General features: G+C 37.3%; 2 protein-coding genes across 7 annotated transcripts; both read left to right on the forward strand.

Annotated features, from left to right (window-relative positions):
* Positions 1-15,007: 15,007 nt before the first annotated feature.
* Positions 15,008-16,828, forward strand: LOC105145822 (uncharacterized; the record flags this gene model as incomplete). Its single annotated transcript, XM_087403549.1, is given in 4 exon segments — positions 15,008-15,150; positions 15,307-15,459; positions 15,534-15,576; positions 15,770-16,828. Coding segments are annotated over 4 exon segments (777 nt in total), but the record flags the coding sequence as incomplete, so codon positions are not given.
* Positions 16,829-21,580: 4,752 nt separating this feature from the next.
* On the forward strand, positions 21,581-27,569 carry Pcif1 (Phosphorylated CTD-interacting factor 1). Of its 6 annotated transcripts, none has more exons than XM_011055692.2 (6): positions 21,581-21,763; positions 23,881-24,180; positions 24,272-24,427; positions 24,504-24,649; positions 24,731-26,095; positions 26,492-27,569. In XM_011055692.2, exons 2-6 carry the CDS (start codon positions 23,923-23,925, stop codon positions 26,769-26,771), a joined length of 2,205 nt encoding a protein of 734 aa, XP_011053994.1. In that variant the 5' UTR covers positions 21,581-21,763; positions 23,881-23,922; the 3' UTR covers positions 26,772-27,569. The 6 variants fall into 6 exon arrangements, with proteins under 6 accessions (XP_011053994.1, XP_011053967.1, XP_011054003.1 ...); XM_011055665.2 differs by lacking the exon at positions 21,581-21,763 and adding an exon at positions 22,123-22,639; XM_011055701.2 differs by lacking the exon at positions 21,581-21,763 and adding an exon at positions 22,123-22,639 and having other exon boundaries at positions 23,933-24,180.

Below are 27,569 nucleotides of genomic sequence, written 5' to 3' on the forward strand. Positions count from 1 at the left end.
CATAGTCATTCCATTCTTCAAAGAAATAGCTATGATTGGCCAATTTCATAACAACGATATAACTTAACTCGGCGTAAAGCGATGCCGTGTAATAGAAGTCATGGATTAATATTTCAGGAGCAGAGCGTCACTTTTCTTTGCTAGATTTGTTCATTTCACCCAAAAACGCATCGAATGAGTCTAATTTCGTCAAAATCAGTGAGGAAGGTAGAATTTTTGAATATTATCAAAAGTTTACTGTCAAGATGCGCGCGCAGAAAAAAAATACCTTGCTCCGATATTTTGCCTCTCGCATTATTCTGCCAAACCCAGATATACAGAGTGGCATGAACATACGGCCCCACTCGTCCCGAACAGGTAGAGTGGACTAAACTGAGTAGAAAAGTCCTCTACCATTTTGCAATGCTCGCAATAATTAATGAGATATTAACGTTTAAAGATAGCCGAATACGCGAGTCCTCCCGACCTTCTATTGCCGAAGATACGGCCCATCGAGCGCGCGGATCGCGAGGAGTGGGACTTACCGTCGCGAGCTTCTAAGCTCAAACGGCGCATCTGTTAGGCCATCTCTGCTCCTTGTGGCCTGCATATCGTGCGCTTGGTGGCCGTACCTTCGGCAATAGTAGGTCGGATGGATGCGCGTATTCGACTATCTTTAAATATCTCGTTAATTATTGCGAGCATTGTAAAATGGTAGATGACTTTTCTACTCAGTTTAATCCACTCTACCTGCTCGGGATGAGTGGGGCCGTATATTCATGCCCTGTATATAAGCTAAGAGTCTGAGCATAAGAATTGTAGTAACACTTATTTAGAAACTTAAGGGGATGCTGAAGTGTCCTGTTTTATCATTAATTATTACTCTTTTCTTTTAATTGTGTTTATGGATTGAAAAATCCTTCTCCACAATTAAAGTATCGACAACAACGCAATTTGCCAGCTATATTTGAATACGAAAAACGAAAGAAAATTGAAGACTTAATTTTGTTATCGGCTTCTGTAGTCAACACGTCACAATATGTGCTGTATATAAGAGTTTCAGATCTTGCACGTTCATAAAAAGTAGCTGGCGAATTGCGGAAAACTTAAACGAACAATCCTATGCTTTTAACTTTTAATAACTTTTAAAAACGGTAGGGGTTTTAATATAAGAGAAAAGAATATCCGAAAATTTCGTTTATATATTACGAATGAAATTGACGTGAAGCCATGAAATCAAGCAGTATTTTAGTTTCCGCAATATTCTGACAGCGGCGCTGTCATGAAAAGTGCATCGCTGAACCATAGAAATGATCTGAATTATCGACCTACTCAGGCCCATATCAATAAACGTACCCTGGTCAAAGTTTTTTCTTTTGAGAGGAAAAATAATAATAAAATAAATATGATATTAATTATTTCAATTTTGTTGAAATAATTTCTTCCTAAACAAGAAACGTACCATATTATTTACATATGAATACAAATGAAGATAATTATTTTAATTGCACTGTTCTGTCTTTTACATACATTTTATTTAGTAAATTATTGATGCATATATATAAAATAACATATATATATATATATGTGTGTATGTATATATGTATATATATATATATATATATATATATATATATATATATATATTGGGTAAAAGTATCCGCGGTACTTTGTCACTAGATGACCATCAATATACATCTAGTGACAAAAAACCGCGGATACTTTTTAGATGACCCAATATATATATATATATATATATATATATTAGGTGTTGGAATTAATTCGTAGCGTTTTACAAGTGATGGGAAGTACTTTCATTAATGTATTTTTTAATGCTCATGTGAAATAAATAACATTCTTTCATTAAAAAACGCTACGAATTAATTCCAACACCTAATATATATACAGGGTGAGTCAGACATGTGAGGACATATTGACTATAAAACTAAAATGTGTATATTTCTTAGTGTTTGAGATCGGTAATTCGAAAAAAAAAAGGTAAGAACTCCTTTGATCGACTGACAATAATTGTAATTGAACGCACGCACAAGGCGAGCTCGTGATTTCATCTCGAGCCTGACATTAAGCCTCGTCAAAGTCAGGGATTCGTCGTTCTTTAGTCTTTTCAAAACAATTCGGTACACGCAAATAGGCACCGGCAACGGATAATCGAAAGTTCTAGAACAATTCAATTCGCGCACGCGAGCGCCGCGCTCCGACGAATACGTCACGCGCTGTCACCAATCCCACGTACGGATTTTCTGTCGCGCATGACTGTTACGTTGAACGTCGTTAGAAAAGAATCGAAAGCGCCAATCAATTTTGTACAACCAATGCTACGTAATAATTACGATTGTGGCAAAATTTCATTGGATTTCTCCTAAGAAGAAAGCCCAGACCGAAAGCAATAAATGTCTCGATCTCGCCGGTTCCTGCTGGGTAGATTGCTTAGACCGCTTAGATTGCTTACTTCTTAGAGTTTTAGACTTCTCAAAGTTCTTAGAGTCATAGTCTCGCTACTATATCGCTTTGTAAAACCGCCGTGCTAACCGCTTAGTGAAAACCACTATAAAACGAATCTTTTCGAGAAGTGCCGAGAAAACGCCGAGATTTTCCATCACCGCGATTCCAAATACAATTTGGAAAAGGTGACCGCATTTAATATTCTGTTAATCTAATCTTTAATTAATTATTTTCTGACTTTGTAACTGAGCATATTAAAAAAAATTCTTTTGTTAAATTACAAAGAAACGAAGTTCTCTTTACTGTCGCTTATCATATCAATCTTGTGCCGTTTTCTCACTCGAATCTTTCCGCGCGGTGCATTCCCGCACACTTAGAAAACTTATTGTATTTTATTGACTTTTTTACAGCAAAGTAAGTAACTCGTAGGCAATACAATTATTCGATAAAATCACCTTCAGCAGCAATAACAGCTTCAATTCTCTGCCGAAAACGTTTGCATACTCGAATCAAAGGAGCCTTGTCCATATGTGTCATTACTCTGGCAATAGCTGCTCTGAGAGAATCAAGCGTGTTATGGGGATGTTTATTGGTCTCCCGTTCTACAACGCCCCATACATAGTAATCTAAAGGATTAAGATCAGAGGAGCTAGGTGGCCACATGTTTGGGGTTATGTGATTTGGGGGCAATAATGCCCTGGACTTGCTGCACAAACTGTGATGTTCTAACTGTGTCTGAACGTGCTTTATGTGTTTTGCGCTTGGCAACACTTTGAACATTGCCAACAGAGACCGACTTCACCGTCGGAGCATTTATTCTGCCACGTCTTTCGCTTTACCAAGGCTGTCACGCAAGGATCAGAATGGAGTGGCCACATTTAAAGGGGCTCCAATTGGCTGATCCGGGCTACGCAGCAAACGACTCTATTGAGCTACTTTTTAGAGCGGAAGTATGCTCACTCATTCTCCAGGATGGTCTTCGCAAAGGAGGCCCCCAAGCGCCTATCGCTTAAAAGACACTGCTCGGCTGGATCTTATCGGGAGGTTGCGATCAAGTAACCAACTCAGCACAGCGCCACTCGCTTCAGTGCACCGCAGATCATGAGCTAGCCGACCTTGTGCACCGCTTCTGGGAGCAGGAACGAGAGGTGCCCGCTCCCGTCGCACTCACGCCAAAAGAGCAGCAATGCGAAGACATTTTCGCGCTGCAGCATCAACGCACTGCCGAAGGACGATACATAGTGCGACTACCTTTTGCATCTCCGCCGACGACGCTGGTTGATACGCGAAGATCTGCCGAACGACTCTTAATCGCCATGGAGCGACGCTGTGAGAGAGACGTACGATTCGGCGATCTCTACCGCGCCTTCCTGAAGGAATACGAGGACTAAGGTCACATGGAATTGGCGCAAGAACCTCCAAATTCTGGTGAAGATCGGTGCTACCTTCCACATCACGGCGTCCTTCGAGAATCCAGCACCACTACGAAGCTCAGAGTCGTCTTCAACGGATCGCAGCGTACAAGGTCCGGTGAGTCACTCAATACTCATCTGCTAGTTGGAGCGAACCTGCTGCCACCCCTCGCGAACGTACTTCTGCGGTGGCGATGGCATCGGTACGCGCTAGTGGCTGACATCAAAAAGATGTATCGGCAGATTCTTGTTCATCCCGACGATCAAAGGCATCAATGCATCCTTTGGCGACACAGCATTGATGAGCCTATACGCGAGTTCACGTTGAAAATTGTCACTTACGGTGACGCTTGCGCACCATTTCTCGCCATTCGCACTCTGCGTCAACTCGCCGATGACGACGGACCGCGTTTCCCTCGAGGCGCAGATGCGTTACGACACGACTGCTACGTCGACGATGTAATCGGAGCGCATAACAAAGACGACGCTATCGCTCTCCAAATCGAGCTCCGCAACCTCTGCATGGCGGGCGGGTTCTCTCTCCGAAAGTGGGCCGCCAACTGTCAGGAACTTCTTCGCGACATTCCGCCTGAGTACTGTCTCACCAGAGACTCGCGGTCGTGGGAACTAGAGAACCACTCCACGCTGGGATTGCGCTGGTATCCAACCAGGAACGAATTCGCCTTCTCTGTCCCTCGTCTCACCGTCGTCACGTTCACCAAGAGAAGTCTGCTGTCGGAGACCGCTCGACTCTTCGACCCGCTCGGATGGCTGGCTCCAGTAACCATTCAAGCCAAAATTCTAATTCAGTCGGCTTGGCTGCAACAGCTGGATTGGGACACACCATTGCCGTCAACCATCGCTGGAAAGTGGAAGCGGCTCTGGGAAGAACTTCCACTGCTTGAGAAGCTCAGAGTCGGCCGCTGGCTCGGCACCGGCGACACTCTCAACTTGAATTGCACGGCTTCGCAGACGCGTCCGAAAGAGGTTACGCCGCTGTGGTGTACCTCCGCATCACCGCAAACAACCAAACAAAGACTCGATTATTGACAGCCAAAAGCAAGGTCGCGCCGATCAAACTTGTTTCTCTCCCGCGACTCGAACTCTGCGCCGCCGCCTTACTTTCAAGTGTACTCGTGCACACGCGCTCTGTGCTAAACCTAGCTGCAACGCCAGTAATCTTGTGGTCAGACTCCAAGGTCGCGCTCCACTGGATTCGAGGCCACGCTGGAAAACTTACGTGGCCAACAGAGTATCACGAATCCAGCAGCAACTTCCAGAGGCTCAATGGCGTCACGTCCCGGGCAAGGACAAGCCTGCCGACTGTGCCTCCCGGGGACTAACACCACGCGAGCTCCTCAGCCATCCCTTGTGGTGGACGGGTCCCGCATGGTTGTACGGGAATCCGACGCAATGACCAAGCATCAATCTGGAGCCCATCAAGGACGTACCGGAGCAACGGGCCACAACACTCGCGGTAGTCATCAGGAGCAACCACGAGCCGGAAGAATTCCGCAGGTTCTCGTCACTTCACCAATTGCTCAGAATGACTTCCTGGTGCTTGCGTTGGCGTCACCGCATTCGCTCAGTCGGTTCTGTGGACGATCAACTCCACAGGTCAGCGCTTCTCCCAGCCGAACTCGACGCAGCCCTCCTCCAATGGATTCGCGTAGTGCAGTCACGGCATTATCAGGAGGAGAGGACAGCTTTCGAAAACAAACGCGATCTTGACAGATCCAGCCATCTGCGAACCCTCAGCCCGTACATGGACGAACACGGAGTCCTGCGAGTCGGAGGACGCCTCAAGCACGCAGCGCTGTCTTTCGACGAGCGACATCCTATCATCGTGCCTCCAAGGTCATGGCTCACTCGCCTGCTGGTGGAAGCCTACCATCGCCGTACTCTCCACGGAGGAGTTCAGCTGACCCTGGGATTGTTTCGCCTCCGGTTCTGGATTCCACAAGGCCGAGCGGTGGTCAAGCGATGGCTGCATCAGTGCGTGACATGCACACGGTGGAGGGCTGCCACTCCGCAACCGAAAATGGGAAATCTTCCTCCAGGAAGAGTGACTCCTGCACGACCATTTCTTCACGTGGGCATCGACTACGCCGGACCTATCTTCATCAGGACGAGCAAAGGGCGTGGGCACAGCGCTCACAAAGCGTTTATCGCAGTCTTTGTTTGTTTTAGCTCCAAGGCCGTTCACCTTGAGGCTGTTTCAGCTTACACTACCGACGCCTTCCTGGCTGCTCTCCGTCGATTCACATCTCGCCGAGGACTGTGCACGGACATCTACTCCGATTGCGGCACCAATTTCTCGGGCGCCGACCGGCAACTTCGAGAGATGCTCCGAACCTCTTCGTCAGAAGGCTGAAAGATCGCACACATCGCTACATCAGAGGGGATCCATTGGCATTTTAATCCCCCTTCGGCACCACATTTTGGTGGACTCTGGGAGGCGGCCGTGAAATCTGCTAAGTATCACCTGCGCCGAATCATCGGCGAAACCAGGCTCACCTTCGAGGAAATGAGCACCCTGCTCGCACAAGTGGAGGCATGCCTGAACTCCCGGCCCATGCATGCCCTCTCAGACGACTCCGACGACCTCACGGCTCTGACACCAGCTCACCTGCTCATCGGGGCACCACTGCTGGCCATTCCTGAGCCTTCCTTGTCGGACAAGAAGGAAAATTTGCTTTCTAGGTGGCAACTTATCCAGCGAATGCGAGACCACTTCTGGCAGAGATGGTCACGCGAGTACTTACACACTCTGGCTACTAGAACGAAATGGACCAAGGACGCTTTGCCACCACGCATTGGATCGCTATGCATCATTCGTTCCGAGCTCTCACCGCCAAATAAGTGGCCACTGGCGCGGATCACGCAGCTACATCCTGGAGACGACGGCGTAGTGCGAGTGGTCACAGTCAAAACCGCCTCATCCGAATTAATTCGTCCTTTGGTCAAATTGGTTTTATTGCCAGAGGATGCTCGCACGCTAATGCATCGAATGTAACGGAGAGCTTGAATGGATCGCCTGTACGTTCATGAATCATTGCCTCAATTGTATTTTCATATAACTCTCGTTTACAGTTCAAGCTCTTCCACGGAATCATTGTATTGTATCGCTTGTCTTACGCGTTTATTGTTTTTTTATTGTAATCTCAATGCGTAACTTTTATGCATATATCGTCATGGAGATAACGAGGCGGGCGGGAATGTTTGAGATCGGTAATTCGAAAAAAAAAAGGTAAAAACTCCTTCGATCGACCGACAGTAATTGTTATTGAACGCACGCACAAGGCGAGCTCGTGATTTCATCTCGAGCCTGACATTAAGCCTCGTCAAAGTCAGGGATTCGTCGTTCTTTAGTCTTTTCAAAACAATTCGGTACACGCAAATAGACACCGGCAACGGACAATCGAAAGTTCTAGAACAATTCAATTCGCGCACGCGAGCGCCGCGCTCCGATGAATACGTCACGCGCTGTCACCTATCCCACGTACGGATTTTCTGTCGCGCATGACTGTTACGTTGAACGTCGTTAGAAAAGAATCGAAAGCGCCAATCAATGTTGTACAACCAATGCTACGTAATAATTACGATTGTGGCAAAATTTTATTGGATTTCTCCCAAGAAGAAAGCCCAGGCCGAAAGCAATAAATGTCTCGATCTCGCCGGTTCCTGCTGGGTAGATTGCTTAGACCGCTTAGATTGCTTACTTCTTAGAGTTTTAGACTTCTCAAAGTTCTTAGAGTCATAGTCTCGCTACTATATCGCTTTGTAAAACCGCCGTGCTAACCGCTTAGTGAAAACCGCTATAAAACAAATCTTTTCGAGAAGTGCCGAGAAAACGCCGAGATTTTCCATCGCGATTCCAAATACAATTTGGAAAAGGTGACCGCATTTAATATTCTGTTAATCTAATCTTTAATTAATTATTTTCTGACTTTGTAACTGAGCATATTAAAAAAAATTCTTTTGTTAAATTACAAAGAAACGGAGTTCTCTTTACTGTCGCTTATTATATCAATCTTGTGCCGTTTTCTCACTCGAATCTTTCCGCGCGGTGCATTCCCGCACACTTAGAAAACTTATTGTATTTTATTGACTTTTTTACAGCAAAGTAAGTAACTCGTAGGCAATACAATTATTCGATAAAATCATCTTCAGCAGCAATAACAGCTTCAATTCTCTGCCGAAAACGTTTGCATGCTCGAATCAAAGGAGCCTTGTCCATATGTGTCATTACTCTGGCAATAGCTGCTCTGAGAGAATCAAACGTGTTATGGGGATGTTTATTGGTCTCCCGTTCTACAACGCCCCATACATAGTAATCTAAAGGATTAAGATCAGAGGAGCTAGGTGGCCACATGTTTGGGGTTATGTGATTTGGGGGGCAATAATGCCCTGGACTTGCTGCACAAACTGTGATGTTCTAACTGTGTCTGAACGTGCTTTATGTGTTTTGCGCTTGGCAACACTTTGAACATTGCCATTAGATACTTCTAACTCTCGACGAACTTTGTGAACAAACGATCGGGCGAGATTCAAAAATTCGGAGATTTCAAGATCTCTGTGATTCGCGTGTATAGCGACGATAACAGCGTGTCTTTTCATTTCATGAGTTAGTTTATTGCCATCCATTTATGATTTGAAAGGAAAAAAGGAAGAAAAATATATTGCTGCAAAGTGACAAGCACATATGCGAGTGTCCTCAAATACCTGACGCACCCTGTATGTATATATAATAGCATACATACACATACGCGTGTGCGTATGCATGCGTGTGCGTATGCATGCGTGTGCGTGTGTGCATGCGTGCGTGTGTGTGTGTGTGTTCCGTGTGCGTGCGTGCGTACGTGCGGCGCGCGCGCGCGCGCGTGTGTGTCTGTGTGTGTGTGTGTGTGTGTGTGTGTGTGTGTGTGTGTGTGTGTGTGTGTATTTATATAGTGTTTTGTGTCCACAAAATAGAAAAAATGTAGTAGCAGAAATTGTCTGCCTTTGGTAAGAGAAGGTTATGGGTACTTTCTAACAAGTGACTCAGTACAATACAGTATCTCATCCTTGTATTGGCGAACAAGATTGTAATGATGCACCGTGTCACACTGTGTCTCTTGTTGAAAGGCACTCTAGAAGGTCAAAATTGATTATTATGATGTGTGTTTCTTGTTAGAGGGCACTCTATAAAGCCAGAATGGGAAAGGTTAGCATCTTTATGTCATTCGTGAAAATATCACTTTTATTTATCATACAAATAATATGATTAAATGTTATAACAATAAATTGCGCTTTGCCTAATTATGATCCAATGTCAGAGGCGTTCATCGTGGGCTGACTATTTTTAATTTACTGTCAGAGGCGTTAATTGTGAGCTGGTTAGCTATAACAAAATGCCACAGCCGTAAATCGTGTTTTGGCTAGTTACTTAATTTCCATTCACACCATCCACTTTGTCATAAAAGAGGTGTAATTTATGGAGTCGTGGATAAGATTTTTTGTTTGTGTCATCCGAAATTTCAACAAAATAATTTGATTGACGCTATTAAGATTTTTTTACAGAATGGGTATCCATTACGTTTTATTTTTTCGACTATTCATAATAGAATTAAATATCACATTAATAAGATTAATAATTTGAATAAGAATAAGGATGACACTGAGAAAAAATTTTTTATTCCATATGTTAATACGATATCCGAAAGATTTATACCTATTGTTAATATGTTTAATTGTAAATTGGCTTTTACTATTCCTAACACATTAAAAAGTTTCATAAGGAGAGGAAAGGATGATTTAGAACACGTTCAGAATCAAAATGTGATCTACAGAATATCTTGCGAGGATTGTGATGCCAGTTACGTTGGCCAAACTAAAAGACAATTAAAGACCAGATTGCATGAACATGTTTCTGATATCAATATAAGTTCAAAATCTTCATCAGTAATTTCCAACCATCGTATTGAGGAGAATCATAACTTTAAATGGGATAAAGTGGAAATATTAGATGTAGAGCCTTCATATAATAAAAGGTTGATATCTGAAATGATCCATATTAAAAAACAGAAGCATGGGATTAATAGATAAAATGACACGGAGTCTTTGCCAGATTTGTATTCTGACATTATACATTCTCTTTCTCCTTTCTAACATCTTCTTTCCTTTTCCCCCTATTTTTCCGTTTTTCGTTCTCGATAATGTTTTTCTGCTTGACATTTCGTTTTTTGACATCGTGTAAGTCGATGCTTGTTACCTTTGCGAATTTGCTTATAATAACTTATAAAATAAAAAGACTATTTTATTGTACCACGAAATGGATTACATTTTACATTTTTTTCTCATTGTGTATTATTGGACTCTTAACCGATTTACTAAGGTACATTATCATAATACTAATTTTTATGTGATTAATATTAATTCTTTTTGTTTACGGTTACTTTTCCAGAATTTTCTTATGACTTTGTTAATTCTTGATAAAAATGACTCGCAGCGTATTACACAGAAAGAAAAAATTTTATATTAAGGAATTGTAAGAATATTGTAAGATTATGCACGAATTTTTAATTTAGAACGATGTTTATATTATTGTAAGATTGCATTGAAAATGACTCGATTGGAGTTTGTTTTATTTTATTTTAATTGTTTTGTATTAATTTTGCTTATTTAAATTAAAATTTTATACGTTATTGGCTCTTTGCCCTTCTTTTATACTACCTTTTGTTATACGTATTTTATATATAATATATTGGGTCATCTAAAAAGTATCCGCGGTACTTTGTCACTAGATATATGACCATCAACACACATCTAGTGACAAAAAACCGCGGATACTTTTAGATGACCCAATATATTTATATATATATGTATATATATATATATTACATACATATATACATATACAGGGTTGACCATATTCGACGGAAAGATCTGGCAACACTGTAACTTTTGACAGAGATGTTAGATCGAGTAACGACGTTTCCCATGATTGAAAAAAAAACATCTGTATATATATATATATATATATCCTTGTATTTTATATATGTATACAATTTTAATATTGCATATTTAAACATAGGGAATGCATAAATAGCTTAACATTGGTAACTTCTATCTGCAACGTGTGTATATTCACACATTATAGTATACATATATGCAATATTGTATAATATTGCTTATATGTGTATTATATTTAAGTATACACACCACTAATATTTTAACATGATTAACATTCTACATCTTTTTATTAAACGTAGCAAAAAATGGTATAGCTACGTATATTATATGTGTAATATATCTATGTATAGCTAATACATATCACATCCTGAAATGATCTAAAATGACATTGTACGATAGAAAAAATGCTATTAGAGCCATGTGTCAATGTACACTGTCAATACTGAAAATCTACAGTTACGTATTTTCAGTACTCGCAATCAATATCGGTACACAGTCATAGTATCACTTTTTCTTATAATCAATATCATTTTAGGATTTAGTCAAGATGTAACATATATTATTGTCAATATATGGATACGTGTTTCATATATATATGAATATATATATGGATATTCATGAAAAAGAATTACATTATGTATGTGCAATGTCGTATTCATTTATTGATACTATATTATTATTACCTAAAATGCCATTGGATGTAAGGAAAAAGTGCTACTACGGCTTCGTATCGATATAACTATTAAAGTTAAAAATCTGTACTTTATGTATATTACAAATTTTTAATACTGGTGGTATATATTGGAACGCGGCCTACACTGCATGTGTACATAATACAACTGTATTTCTAAAGCCCGATTCTACAAATATAAGAATAACTTCAATTACGGTTTATTTTTTTCTCAATTCTAAAATTGGAAAATTTTCCAAAATAAATTTTACATTTGTGGAACCGACCCTAATACGTCCCTGCTAAGAAGATAATGTAGGAAACGGAATAAAAATATCGATAATTAATCGATCGAATTTCCTGCATGATCATATTAACTCAGAGGGCGTAAGCATCTTATACAATATATTGGAAATAAAAACCTGTAATATCGACCTTGATTAGCCTTCGCTCCAGCATCCCCTTAAGTTATAGACATAAGTAACGCACAAGCTTTGGCATATGACGTACGATTTATTGCCGTCTCTTGGAGACATGACAATAAGTTGTATGTCATACGTGAAAGCTTGTGCGTTACTTACGTCTACAATTTAAGTAAGTGTTATGACAATTCTTGGGGTCAGATCCTAATGCTGGGTCTTTCTTATATGTCTATGGTGCCGACACAGAGTGAACCTACTGTCACAATATAAGTACATACAGTATGGACATTGAACTTTTTATGTGGTCTCCAATTTTTAGTGCGCATGCGTCGATTTCCAACCAGGAATATGGCTGTCTTTTGTGAGTTAAAATTGCAAGTAGATTAGATTAGCTGGATCTCTTTCCCATAAAATATAATTAACTCTTACGCCTATAATATCGTGTGAAACTAGTGGTAAGGAAATCCAAACAGTAAGGAAAGGGCCAAACAGTATCACGGGTGAGAGTCGTGGTACGTCGTTCGTATAAAACTTAATTTTTTTTAATTTGTAAGAGAAAAGTAAAGCAAATGGTTAATAAAATTAAGTTTTATTAAAAAATTAAATCAAATTTTTTCGAAGATGCTATATTGTATTAAGTTGTAGACTATTATATTTCTATATGATAAGTATTCTTTATATACGATAAAGTATTCTTATAATAAAGTATGCGTGTGCGTGCGTGCGTGCGTGCGTGCGTGCGTGCGTGAATGAATTTAAACGTGGTCGTACATCCACATGTGATATAGCTCGTTCGGGACGTCCAATTGAGGCTACTACGCCAGAAATCATCGAAAGTCCTCGATATTGTTTTGACTGATCGACGAGTGAAAGTGTGAGTTTGTTGAGGCCACAGGCATATCACATAGCACAGTGATTTCAATTCTGCACAAACAATTAGATATGAAAGAGCTATCGACAAGATGAGTGCCGCGTTTGCTCACTGTGAACCATAAGCGCGACCGTGTGATGATTTCAAAACAATGTTTGGAGATGTTTTAACGTAATCCAGATGAATTTCTGCGTCGATTCATTACTGTAGACGAAACATGGATCCATTACTTCACACCCGAGACGAAGGAACAGTCAAAACAATGGATTTCATCGAGTGAACCAACTCCGAAGAAGACGAAGACCGTAAAGTCGATCGGAAAGGATGGCCACAGTTTTTTCAGGATGCACGCGGTATAATTCATATCGATTACCTTCCGTCGAAGCAAACGATCAATGGCGATTACTACGCAGCCTTATTGGACCGTTTCAACAATATTTTAAAGAAAAAACGTCCTCATTTGGCGAAGAAGAAAGTGATCTTCTGCATCAAGACAATGCACGGGTGCCCGGCATCGATGGCCAAATTCAACGAATTCCGTTACGAATTGCTTCCCCATCCAGCATATTCGCCAGATTTAGCCCCCTGCGACTGTTTCCTGTTTCCAAACCTGAAGAAATAGTTCGAAAAAAATTCACCACCAAAGAGCAGCTCATCGCTGAAACAGAGGCTTATTTTGAAGGGTTGGACAAATCATATTATTCGGACAGCTTGAAAAAGTTGGAGAATTGTTGGATCAAGTGCATCGAGCTGAAAGGAGATTATGTTAAGAAATAAAAATAAATCGATCAAAAAAAATGTGTTTTACTATGTTTTTCTGAAAACTTATTGACTTGCCCTCGTACTTATAGGGGCTCCGCACAGTAAAAGGAACAGAAAACAGAGAACAGAGAATAAGAATTTCAACTTATCAGAAACTGTATTCCACAATACATGATTTCTGATAAGTTGAAATTTTTATTCTTTGTTCCCTATTTCTCTGTTCCCTATTTCTTTTATTATGCGGAACCTCTTAAATACATGGTCTGACTGTGAATACGGGTATTAGTCTTCCTTTCTGGGTATTAATCATGAAAATTTATTTCTAGGCAGAAAAGTAAAATTGAAAATTTTAATCATTGAAGTTAATGGATAAATTGTTCACTTTTCACTTTTCATCCTAGGAAAAAAGTTTCATGATTGATACTCGCCAAATAAAATAATCAGCAAACGAACAAATCTGTGAACTCAATTGTGCTACTGTTCTTACCATGGAGTATAGAGAATAGAAGGCCGATCTAGGCTTTGAAAAGTATGGTCAAAATCAGGTTTCCGAATTGGTATTGGTGGTGCTCAGTAGGAAGCATTCGAATCGCAAACTCCTCTCATATATGCTTATGCACACACAGAAGGGAAGTCTGAGCGCAAGAATTGTCATAATAAAGCGGGGAGATTCTTGCATAACGCATAACACATGAGGCATTAAAAATTGAACCAACCAGAGTTCTTTATTTTATGGAAAGAAAGGAAACGGAGAACTTCGATTAGTACATTTTCTTACGCATAACACACAAAGCTTAAGAAATTTAAGCAATCATAATTCTTTATTTCATAGAAAAGAAGGAAACTAAGGACTTTGGTTCAATTTCTTGTGCATTACATATTATGCGTTATACAAGAGTTTGCGCTCCCCACTTTACTTAGACTTAAATTGTAGACGTAAGTTACGCACAAGCTTTCATGTATGACGTATAACTTATCGCCGTGTCTCTAAAGCGAGGAGCACAGACTCTTGCATAACGCATAACACATAAGAAATTGAACCAATCAAAATTCTTTATTTCATGGAAAGAAACAGAGGATTTCGATTGGTACATTTTTTTATGCATTATGTATTAAGGCCATGGCATATAAAAAAACTTAAGACGTAAGACTTATCGACCAATCACAGTCAAGCAGTAAGGCAGTCATTTTAAAACTTAAGACTTAAAACTTAACATTGAAAATTTTCGTAAGGATGAAATTTCTATGCTTATGACTTATGGTCCTATGGTTAATCAATCACATGTGACCATCTCCTTCAAATTCCGTGCAATGGCATATATGTATTAAAACACAAAAACAGTTTATTTTATAAATTATATTTCGTGTTAATTGTCAATAACAAAGAAAAAATGAGTGAACATGAATATTCTTCTTAAGAATATTCTTCAGTTAATGATTTAAACGAAGATAATCAGTTTAATGACGGGTTTAACCTAGAAATATTCACAAAGATGATGAATCATTAATAGATGCAATAAGAGAATATCCGCATTTATATAATTCATTTCTAAAAGATAAAGATGTACAAATGAAAGAAAACTCGTGGAGAGAAATCGCATTGTTAATGAATGTCAGGTAAGATTTAAAATTGTATAATTCTTTATGATATATTTAATGCGAACACACACACACACTCGTTACTACTACTATTACACACACACTATACACACGCATGCACACGCTCACACACACGCACACATAAATACATAAAAGATAAAATTATTATTATAGTTGTCAAAATCGATGGTTACGTTTACGTGAGCGATTTATCAGAGAAAAACGATTTCGAGAATTAGAAACGCGAAGTATTAGTAGGATCTCTCGTCATACCACATTTACTTTATACAAAAATATGTTATTTCTGGACAGTCATATTAAAAGAAGGTTAGATTAAATTAATTGCAAATATATAATAAGTGAATGCATACAAAATAATAATAATTAATTTTTATTTTCAGATGTTACTCAAATGTGACTAATTCGATTGCAAAAATTCAAAAAATTCATTGAAGCTCAATACACTATCTCAAAATAAATGTGGACATTGAAAATATATCACCTGAATTCATTTCTGGTACAAAGTCAAATAATTTTCTTTCAAATTTATCTGCTTCGCTATATCATCCAAAGCTTATCAATTTAAATACTAACTCCTCATTGCATCTTCATTCTAATACTGTGCAATCAAAAATAATCTGTAAGACAAATTTTACCTGTTTCTTCAATTCTTGAAAACGAAGCATTTAAAACTTATGAACAAGTACAGAAATATAATAACTTGTCACAATGTGAATCTCAATGTGAACCTGATAATTTATCCAGCAAAAGTCAAAATATTTTAAGAGATAGTATACTATTTCCTGCATTGCAAAAATCACAAGGAAGTAAACCTAACTGGAAAAATAAAAATAGCACATATTGGGAACATTCTCTTGCAACTTTAAGTGACTCTCTTCAAAAGCGTATGAATAATCAAGAAAGAAAATTCTCCACAAATGTTGGTCTCTCACAAACTTGACCCCTGAAAAGCTTTGGTCTGTTAGTAGCAACAGAATTAGAAAACTTATCCGAATCCGAAAAATCAAAACGGAAGCAAGCTATTGTGAAAATTTTGTATAAGCCATGTACATAATTGTACTTCAGTGCAATCCATATTATGTTTCGTATAAGCTATAATAACAATAATAATATATCTAATATAATTTGACGTCTGCAATATCTGAAGATATGCATTGATTCAATTCATGTTATAAAAGTTTCAGGTTAATATTATATACTAATTCTACATTTATCCGTTTTTGTCATACGACAAATATTTTAAGTATGTTAATTGCTAAAAAGTTGCTAATTAATGTGTTATGAAAGATCCAAATGGTGTTTTCCATTTTGAGTGATACAAGTCGACTCAAACATCTTTCTATCTTTCTTGGCATTCAGAGAGTAACAAATACAGATACATTACTGTTGATTTGTATCATCAAATAAAAAGCTTTCAATGATATGCGTTGATTTAATTTGAATGAAAGCTTTATTTCTTAAAATTTAAATCGTTACTTGAGACTGACTTTAATATATAACTTTTGTTTGATTCTATTTTTGTCTTTTAATATTTTGTATTCTATTTTGTTTTATGTATCTCAAATTTATGATTCTAATTTCTAAAACAAAAAATTATTTACGTACAAACTTGTATAAAACTGAATGTGAAGTTATAAAAATTAATATATAAAAAGTTATTTATAAAAAATTAAAACGCATTTTTATTAATTTTTATTATAATTTCTAAGTAAAAAACGCATTTCCTAAGTATATTCGCTAAATATTAATAGTGGGAAAAAGTTTGTGGCAGTTTTTTAGTAAAATTCAAGTGTTTTTCTTAGAGTATTAAAATCAATTTATTTAAATCAAATATGTTCCATTATTTTGCCATTTTTGGGGCAGTCTAATACTATAACCCTGGGTCAGCATAATCCCATCGCAATAGAACTTTTGTGGTTTCTGGTCGAAAAACTGCTTCAAGTGATTTTCACAGGCCTCTTTTGAAGCCAGCTTTATACCATTAAGAAAGTTCTGCAGAGATCTAAACAAATGATAATCTGAGGATGCTATGGGGTGGTATCAGGACTATATGGTGGATGCATTAAAACTTCCCAGCCAGGCTCTCGCAATTTTTGTCGAGTTATCAAAGATATATGTGGTCGAGCGTTGTTGTGATGGAAGACGATACCCTTCCTATTGATTAATTCTGGCCACTTCTTTTCAATTGCTTGTAATCTCTCCAGTTGTTCACAGTAGAGTTCGGAATTAATTGTTTAATCAGGCGATAATAGCTCATAGTGAACGATTCCCTTCCAATCCCACCACACACACGCAACATCACCTTCTTTATCGTCAATCCAGATTTTGCGATTGCTTGTGCCTTCTCCTTTCTTTATCCACGATCTTTTGCGAGTTCGATTGTCATACGTGATCCATTTTTCCATCACCAGTTATCATTCTCTTCAGAAATAATTCAATTTCATTCTGTTTCAGTATATCGCAAATGTTAATTCGGTCCATCATGTTCTTACATTCAACTCGTGAGGAACCCAAATATTGAGTTTCTTTTTGTATCCAGCTTTGTGCAAATGATTTAAAACTGTTTTGTAGTCGATGCCTAGTTCCCTAACAATCTATACAGTGCTCACATGCTTATCACACTCGACTTTTTCCATGATTTCATCGGACTTTTCAGTGATTGGTTGACCGGAGCGAGGTTCATCTTTCATCGAAATTTCCAGAAAACGAGCGAACCATTTCCGTGCTGCTGATTTTGATAGAATATCTTCACCGTAAATTTTGGGAGTACAAATTAGTTCGGTCCGTTTTCCAAAAGATGGTTCCGGTTGTTGTGAATGGTTTATAGTGACAGCTGATTTTGGTGTTTTCAGAGAGGTTAGACATCTGCTAATAATATTCAGTTTATATCACTTTGAGTTTCATACAAAAACCTTGATTTTTACTGTGTTTGAAATGTCGAATTTTGTGTTAACTAAGCAGCATTTGCGGGAGATTCTAATTTTCTGCTTTAATTGGAAGAAAAGTGCAGCTGAAGCCCATCGAATGCTTGTCAAAGTTTATGGTGACACTGCTCCAACTGATAAATCATGTAGGGAATGGTTTCGACGTTTCAAGGATGGAGATTTCAACGTTGAAGACAAGCCTCGCTCTGGACAGCCAAAAATTCGAAGACAAAGAATTAGAGGCATTACTCGAAGAAGATCAGAGTCAAACGCAAGAGGAGCTTGCAGAATCATTGGGAGTAACTCAACAAGCCGTTTCTGCACGATTGAGAGCCATGGGAATAATTCAAAAACAAGGAAATTGGGCGCCTTATGAACTGAAACCGAGAGACGTTGAAAGGCGATTTTTCACTTGCGAACAGCTGATTTAAAGACAACAAAGAAAAGGTTTTTTGCATCGGATTGTGACTGGAGATGAGAAGTGAATATTCTACAACAACCCCAAGAAGAAAAAATACTACGCTAAGCCCGGTCAATCGTTGCCATCGACCTCAACATCAACACCAAAGCCGAACATTCATGGTTCGAAGATCATGTTCTGTATCTGGTGGGACCAAAAGGGTGTTGTTTACTATGAGCTGCTGAAACCTGGCGATTCCATTACGGGCGATCGGTATCGGCTACAATTGATTCATTTGAGTCGTGCATTGCGAGAAAAACGGCCGAAATACGAGCAAAGACATGATAAAGTTATTTTTCTTCATGACAACGCTCAGCCTCATGTCGCAAAAGTCGTAAAAAAATATTTGGAAACGCTCAAGTAAGATGTTTTACCGCACCCATCGTATTCTCCGGGCATTGCTCCTTCTGATTACTGGTTGTTCCGAAGGATTTGGCAAGTCACCGGTTCACTTCTTTTGCAGAAATCGAAAATTTGCTCCAAAATTTGATCGCCTCCAAAGACGAGTCATTTTTTCAAGATGGAATTCGAAAATTGCCTGAGAGATGGGAAAAACTAGTAGCCAGCAATGGACAATACTTTAATTAATCTGTTCATTCATTTGTTTTGAAATTTTAAACACAAAAAAATGGATTGAACAAATTTGCGCTCTCAATAGCACAAATTTTTTCACAAGCCTGTGTAGCGTTCTTGCCTTTATCGTAGTAATATTGCAAAATGTAGCGAATTTTTTCCTTATTTATTTCCATTTTCAAAATAAAATAACTTTTGATCTACTTCACCGATTTCAATCTTTTTCGGCTCAAAATAAAAATTGAAATGTGTTTTTAAACGCACGTCTGGTGTTGTCTATGCGATTAGTAATTACCAACTGCTGAGCATTTAATATCATCTAGTGGGAAAAACGCTACGAACTTTTTCTCACACTGATAATTAATCTAATCGCTATATCTTTAATAGGACTCGGATAACATTCCATTTTTGTCCAAAATTAAAACAAAAAAAATCTAATCGAAAATGAGAAATATTAAAAATTCAAGTATCTAAAATCAAGACATTCTGTGATTTGCGTTAGTTTTTATGAACCTTTTCATATTTAGTCCATATAACACTTGTAGCTCAATATTTCTACGATCTTTCTCTCGAATGTATATTATCATTTATTAAAATACATAATTATTGATTACACTTTAGCATTATAATAAACATTATATTATGATAAGAATCCAGAGAGTGTATTTACATTATTGCTAATTGTGAAATATCAATAAATAATTCGCAATATGCTACTGACGAACATGTTAACATTATGACAGAACTTGCTCATTAAAATTTAATGTTGGTATATTAATAAAGAATCCGTTATAGATAAGTTTGATCGTTTTTATACAATAAAGAGTGAGAAGTGCTAAATTATTACTAATTTAACATAACGATTTATAATACTAATTATAACATAATGATTATATGGAAATAGTAATTGATTGAATAACGATTCTCGCAACTGGAGCGAGATTTGTGTTGTTTTACATTTATAAATACAGATATACATAAATGTTTTGAATAATATTGAGTCATCTAAAAAGTATCCGCGGTTTTTAGATGACCCAATATATCAGTGAACAAAATATTTAAAACTATACTTATTGAACATATTATCAGTAACGAAGAAAAATTAGTAAACACGAATATTCTTAGGCCTGATCGAGTGCGCAATCTCGAAATTATCGAATCGAATTGGTAGGACGTAAGGTCTTAAGTTTTCTATGTGCCATGGTCTGTTCGGGTTAAGTATTACTACTAAGCCTTAACGTCTTTAAGTTTTTATGTGCCTTGGCCTTTAGGCAGAAGTCTGTGCTCCCCGTTTAAGAGACGACAATAAATCATACGTCATACGCCAAAGCTTGTGCATTACTTACGTCTACAACTTAAATCTCTAAGTAACCATACTCATACAGCACAAAAGATTGAGGGTAATATTGCTGCAATGTTACAGATTGCAATGTACCATTGCAGAAGTATTATAAAAATATAAATTAACGATATGCCTGCAAAATGTCAGTAATATGCTTGTAATATTCCACAAATATTACAAAACTGTAATTCTTTAATTGTTACAATAATAATAGTATAAAAAGTTTTTACAATATTTATGCAGTACAGTCTTTTAGTTTAATAGATGTTTTTATGATATAATAATTAATATAATTCATTTTATATTTAAATAAGAAATTTATTGATCTATTATTTGACGGTCATTTCATTAGCTAAATTTTATATTTATTTTAAATATGAAATCAAAAGATTATATAATATCGAGTTTGGATATAATCAATGCATCATTATCGGATAAGATGATAAGTAATTAAACTGCTGAAAACGATTTATCGAAATATTAATTATGTGATCGATGATGTATTTATGCCTGATGTATGAACGTAAAAATAAACCAGCGTCCGAACTTTATTGATAAATTTCATTGAATATGAATTAGTGCCCATACTTTATTGATTAACTTAATCCATGATTAACTTACTAAACGACTGTATTATTATATTAATGTGGATAATATCTGTAGTTTGTTCGGGGCATACACATACATGCTTTATTCTTACGAATAAATTTATCCTTCAGAATTAATACTATATTTATTGGAATATTTTATGGTTTTATCATAAAAAAATTGTTTTTGGAAAGCACATATCACTAGAAATGCGATTTGTAGAAAAATTAAAGTTAGTGAGAGATATGTGTATGGAAACAGTTTTTCATTTGAGAGTCTTCGTAAAAAATTTATCCAAATACATTACATTGTAATATTACTGGAATGTTTTGTTGCAATATAATAAAAAGCGGATATCTTAACATTGTTGGAATTTTGCAACAATGATTCAGCAACGTTTCCAGCAACCACCATGCAATATTGCAATGTTTCAATGAAATCATTTTGCAATGTTTCTGCAAATCTTTTTGTGCTACATGGGAAGTGTTATGACAATTCTTGTGTTCAGACTCTTAGAATAGAAATGTTTATTCTTTAACATCATGCTCTGACAGGAAGACATAAATTATCATTAAAACTACATGAAGAATGGAGCCTTCTTCATGTAAAATTGGTATGATCTACCATGCAAACTGCGAGAATAGTGTTGTGAAACGAAAGCGACATCGATCGAACTAATTCAGATGATCACTTTTGACCACGCTTTTTGATGGCCTCATCCATGTAAGTTCGGCCTCCTATTTTCTATACTCCATGGTTTTTACCTATACTGTGGCTAACGGGCTGCGCACAATGAAAGGAATAGAGAACAGGAAGCAGATAATAAGAATTTCAACCTATCAGAAATCATGTAATGTGGAATACACAGTTTCTGATAAGTTGAAATTCTTAGGGTGAAATCACACGACTGCGAAATAGAGAATGCATCATAGAAGTAATCAGTCAGCGTTATTCTGCGTTATTCCGAATAGCGCTAATTGGTTGTTTCAATGATGCATTCTCTATTCCGCAGTCCTTTTCTGCACCATGTGATTTCACCTTTATTCTCTGTTTCCTATTCCTTTATTGTGCGCAGTCCCTGAGTCTCCCCCCTAACCCGTTTCCATTAGTTAAGCAAATGGCGTCGTACAGGTGGATATCGTTGCGTCAAATTTCCCAAATGATGAATGAATTTTGAATACCGTCGCGCATTTCTCGAAAATTGAGGGTATTGCCAGTTCCGGTAAGCCTCTTCTCGACCGCGGTACATTTTCTTCTTACGGGATTGATCCCGCGACGTGAGAAAACGCGTGTTTCCTCGGAGGTTTTCTCAGTATGTAAACAAACATTGTGCCACACATTGAGTACTGTTGAGTTGTATACCGTGATGTCCCGAAAAATCCCGCGGTTATCACCAAATATCCATCTGCTTTTTCTGTAATATATGCGTGAATACGCGTGGGATATTGATGGATTATACTGTGCAAATTGCAATGTGTTCTCAGCATCTCTGATGCTTGTCTAAAATCTACTTTCATCGTCTCTTCAGTGTTTTCTTTGAAATTTCGCAAGCCTTTTTTGTATCTCTTATACAGTACTATTTAATTGACGAAGATATGTGTAAGCTAAATATAAAAATGCATTTTATTTGAATAAAATATCATTTTAGCATTGTAAATTATAATATTATATATATGTAATTTGATTAAAAGTGTGTATAACACACTGATAATTCTACATAATCTATATATGTAATTCTAATGAAATTATGAATTTAATCTTCATTACACTCTGTGTGTGTGTGTGTATGTGTGTGTGTGTTTGTGTGTGTGTATAGATTGATGTAAACCAGCTACGAAGCATTGTTTATGAAAAAAACTACATCCTCTACCATTTTGCAATTTTCGCAATAATTAATGAGATATTAATTTCCAAAATTGCTAAATAAACGGGTAAAATCATTCAATATAAGATAATTTTAAGGTATCTTTCAGTGTTCTTTGTAAAATATTTTGAAGATGTTTCTTAAAGATATCTTGAAGTTGTCTTATACGTCGATTATAGACATGAATTTTAGACATGGATTTTTGCATTGAATAACTAAAAAAAATTGCAAAAATTGTAGAATGATTCAGAACTTTTTTCAAGTTTTTGATTAGGAATAGCACATATATTAATATGATAGCTATATAATAGCATATATATATATATATATATATATATATATATATATATATAATAGCTGTATGATTAGTGAGTGCTTTCTAAAATACATTTTGTATATGTATATGTGCGTGCATATGCGTGTGCACGTGTATGTATGATGAAAATTAATGATTAAATCAGTTTTTTATCATGAGAAATGAATATTTCACTCTCTTTTACGCGTGGCCTTTTATGTTCTTTCTTGCACTAATTCATCACTCATTCTTTTCCATGATAAAAAACTGATCCAACTATTAATATTTTTATAAATTTTTAATTTTGTAAGAGATATAATTATGTAAGAGATACAATTGAATTGTTTGTATGATAATCGCGCCAATTACCGCGTATTAAGGCATTTAATTGCTCGTTTTTTATTTGTTTAATATCTCAAGAACCCAACTTTAATTATTCACTTTTTCATTAATATTTGTCTCCCCCCCTCTCTCTCTCTCCCTCCCCCCTCCCCCCTCTCTCTGCGCGCGCGCGCACACACACGCACACACACACACACACACACACACATATGTATAATATATGAGATTATCAAAGTTATAATAACTAATAATTTAATATAAAAAAAATGTTATACACACTTTTAATTAAATTATATATAGATGACATTTCAAATATTTGTCGCATGACATTACATTTAGATTGACGTTTTCAATATTTTGCAACAAACTGCATATCAAACCATGAACGAAGTAAGTGGAGGAAAACAAGATGTGCCCAATGCCTCAAATTGGGAAGCCTTATCAGGACAGTCGGTGTCTTCGTTGCCAGTCATGCATCATCATCATCAAACGCTACAGCAGGATACAAATTCGACAGTCGCACAAGTTATAGTTCCTACACCTGTTAAGCTTCAAACATCCATATTAACACCTACGCAAACTGTAACCGATCACTGTCCGCAACTTAGTCATATACAACAACCACCTCTTATAACTCAGGTATGTCAAGAGAAAAAAACTGTCTTACAATTTGATAATGATTTTAATTTACTAGGGCTGATTTGTCTATTTCTCTTTTTCTTTTTTATAGGGTACACCACCAGGAAGCTTTTCGGAGTATGAATTATCTCTGGAACTTCAACAACAGGGTTGGAAGAAGTTTTGGAGTAAACGGGAAAATCGGCCATATTTTTGGAATAAATTGACGGGAGAATCTCTATGGGTAGTTCCTTCTTTGAAACCTCAGGTACTATAGAATATCAAAAAAATAGTTATATTTTATAATAAGGTAAAATGTAACATATATATGTATCCTACTAAAGTTTGATCCAATCACGGATCCACTTGGCATTTGTGGTGTACCACCTCCACCTGGAAATGGAACGATTCCAGCTACACCAGGTTCTACATTAAAACGAAGAGCATCGGAAGATGGAGCTGTTCCACCAGCAAAGAAATTTGTATTGGCGTATGTGTTTGATTTTATTAAGATGTTGAGTTATATTTATGGACGAAGTAAATGAATAATTTGTTTATCATTATGTTTTAGAGGTCCGTGGGATTTGGAAATACCTACGAATGTTATAATATATGAGCGAGCACCATCAAATTTGATGCACGTTCATCCTGAAGCAGAAGCTCTGCGCTGTGCTTTGCTAGCTAAGTTACGACAGTGTTACCAAGAGTTATGTCATACTCGTGAATCTATAGATGCACCGAAAGATTCCTTCAACAGGTGGCTGATGGAACGAAAAGTCATTGATTGCGGCTCAGATCCGTTACTACCGAGTCAATGTTTCCCTGAGATTTCAATGTCTATGTATCGCGAGATTATGAACGATATTCCTATTAAATTGGTAAGGCCAAAATTTACGGGAGATGCGAGGAAACAATTGTCACGTTATGCTGAAGCGGCGAAAAAGATGGTAGAATCAAGGGCAGCATCACCTGAAAGTCGAAAAGTAGTCAAGTGGAATGCGGAGGACACTTTCCAATGGTTGAGAAGAACAGTGGGCGCCACGTTTGACGATTTCCAGGATAGGCTCGCTCATCTGAAGCGACAATGTCAACCGCACCTCACGGCAACCGTTAAAGCCAGCGTTGAAGGCATATGTCTGAAAATTTATCATCTGTCGACGGAATATGCGAAAAAGGTGAAAGATAAAAATAACCAAATCCTTAAAGATAATGGTCTGGGGGATGTTATACCGTTAGGAGGTCCTGTTAGCACGCAAAGAAAAGTTTGGTGTTATCCAGTGCAATTTTCCCTTCCCACACCGAGACTTCCACAAGTGGATTATCTTCCTGAGCGCGAGCAAATAATGCTACGCTTTCACGGTGACACCATGTATATTAATAACACGCACTTTGCTAAACTGGAACATTTGTATAGGTATAACGGTTTTGATGATAAAAAGTTTGAAATGTTTCTGTCACGCGTTTGGTGTATGTTGAAACGCTATCAGACATACTTTGGAATCAACGAGGGCCAAGCAACCCAGATGGCTCTTCCGGTGACGGTTTTCGAATGCCTTCAGAGATCGTTCGGCGTTACGTTTGAATGTTTTGCCTCACCTCTAAACTGTTATTTTCGACAGTATTGTTCAGCGTTTGCCGATACGGACTCATATTTCGGATCGAGGGGACCATTCTTGGATTTCAGGCCGGTCAGCGGATCGTTTCAAGCAAATCCACCATACTGCGAGGAACTTATGGAAGCTATGGTCAACCACTTCGAACGTCTTTTAGCTGATTCGGCAGAGCCTTTGTCGTTCGTGGTATTTTTACCGGAGTGGCGTGATCCGGCTCCTAATGCGCTTATAAAACTCGAGGGTAGTCACTTTAAACGTAAACAAGTAGTAGTACCCGCTATGGAACACGAATATCGACATGGATTCCAACATATTCTTCCAAAGTACGTTTATTCAAATTAAAGGGTTCCACGTTAATAATATGAAAAATTGATTTTGAAATCAATTAATTTTTTATATAATGTAGCTCATATAATGTGGTGAACAAAAGATGTTACAGATATAAGAGTCAAATGGATAATTTGAGCTGATACATTAAAGATGTAAAACTTGTGCTCTGTGAGTACCTTTGATAAACCATAGTTCAAAAACTATCTTGATTCTTATATCTGTAATATCTTTTCTTCATTACATTATAAGCTATATTATATGTAAAAACCAATTCATTTCAGTAGGATCCAATTTTCCATATAATTAATGAGGTCCTTTATATTGATTAGATATAGTATGTGTATAATGTATATGAAAAAATGTTGAATAATTGTTTTTTCTTCATTCAGAGGTGATGTAAACATTCGAGCGGTGCACGGCACGCTAGTTGTATGGTTACAAAATCCAGCTGGTGCTGCACGATGGGGACCTACTGAAGAGCGAGTCGAAGCGTTATTGGAAGCATGGCGACCCGGTCGAGAACGAGAAAGAGATAGGCAAGAGCTCCTTTCTCCGCCACGACAAACGCATCAACCGATACCGTCAACGCCTGTACCGTCAGTACCTGTACCGACAACACCAACGCCGACGGTGCCATCTGTACAGCCGCTACCAAGTCATCCTATCTAATTAAGTGATACAATTTAGTTAGTGATATAATCTTCGTGAAATAGAGAAAACGTATAAGTAGAAAACAGGAAAATTATTTCCTATATTTGGAGATAAATATGATTTATCTCTTGTAAAATATAACTTCTTTGTTAAGGAAATTTATTTTATACTTTATCAAATATAAAATTCGAAAAGAATAAAATGTAAAAAATGAAACAAATGTTAGGTAATTATATATAGAAAAATGAAACATAACATAAAAATAATATAAACATTACTTTATAATCAATATTTTCACTAGGGATGCACTGAATCGTAAAATTACCGAATATCAAATATCCGAAAAGAATATGACACCGGATATTTGAAATCTGGTCCGATATCTGGTAGGACAATTATCCGGCCAGGTACCGGATATTTTCCGAATATCCGGTACAAATTTCCCAAAATTCTAAAAAAAGGGAAAGCATGGGAAAAATAGCGATAATAATTGACCGGCTGTAGAACAGGGTTTTTTACAATATAATTTCAACATTGCTTAGTAATCTCAAATATTAATATTAATAAAGTTTTCATAATGGACAATAATATTCAGCATTTTCCGGTGACAATCTATTTTGATTATCGACATAAGTATACAAAATCATAAATTGTGCTTTTCAGCTGAAAAGAATAGAATTCTGCATTCAATATAAAATTTCAGCCGGATACGCGCGCGCGCGCGCGCGCGCGCGTGTGTGTGTGTGTGTGTGTTACTGGATATAAATGATACGTATAGTAAAAAAGTACCGGATAATACCGGTTATTTTCCAGATA

This window comes from Acromyrmex echinatior, chromosome 2, assembly GCF_024713525.1.
Source record: "Acromyrmex echinatior isolate Ae372 chromosome 2, ASM2471352v2, whole genome shotgun sequence".
Taxonomy (NCBI): Eukaryota; Metazoa; Arthropoda; class Insecta; order Hymenoptera; family Formicidae; genus Acromyrmex; species Acromyrmex echinatior.

What these genes read in the sequence shown, in the direction of transcription:
- Pcif1 (XM_011055692.2), top strand. Translation starts at nt 23,923, where the DNA reads ATGAACGAAGTAAGTGGAGGAAAACAAGATGTGCCCAATGCCTCAAAT. An exon ending in AACCACCTCTTATAACTCAG is followed by an intron (nt 24,181 to 24,271) that starts GTATGTCAAGAG and finishes TCTTTTTTATAG; the next exon opens with GGTACACCACCAGGAAGCTT. An exon ending in TTCCTTCTTTGAAACCTCAG is followed by an intron (nt 24,428 to 24,503) that starts GTACTATAGAAT and finishes ATCCTACTAAAG; the next exon opens with TTTGATCCAATCACGGATCC.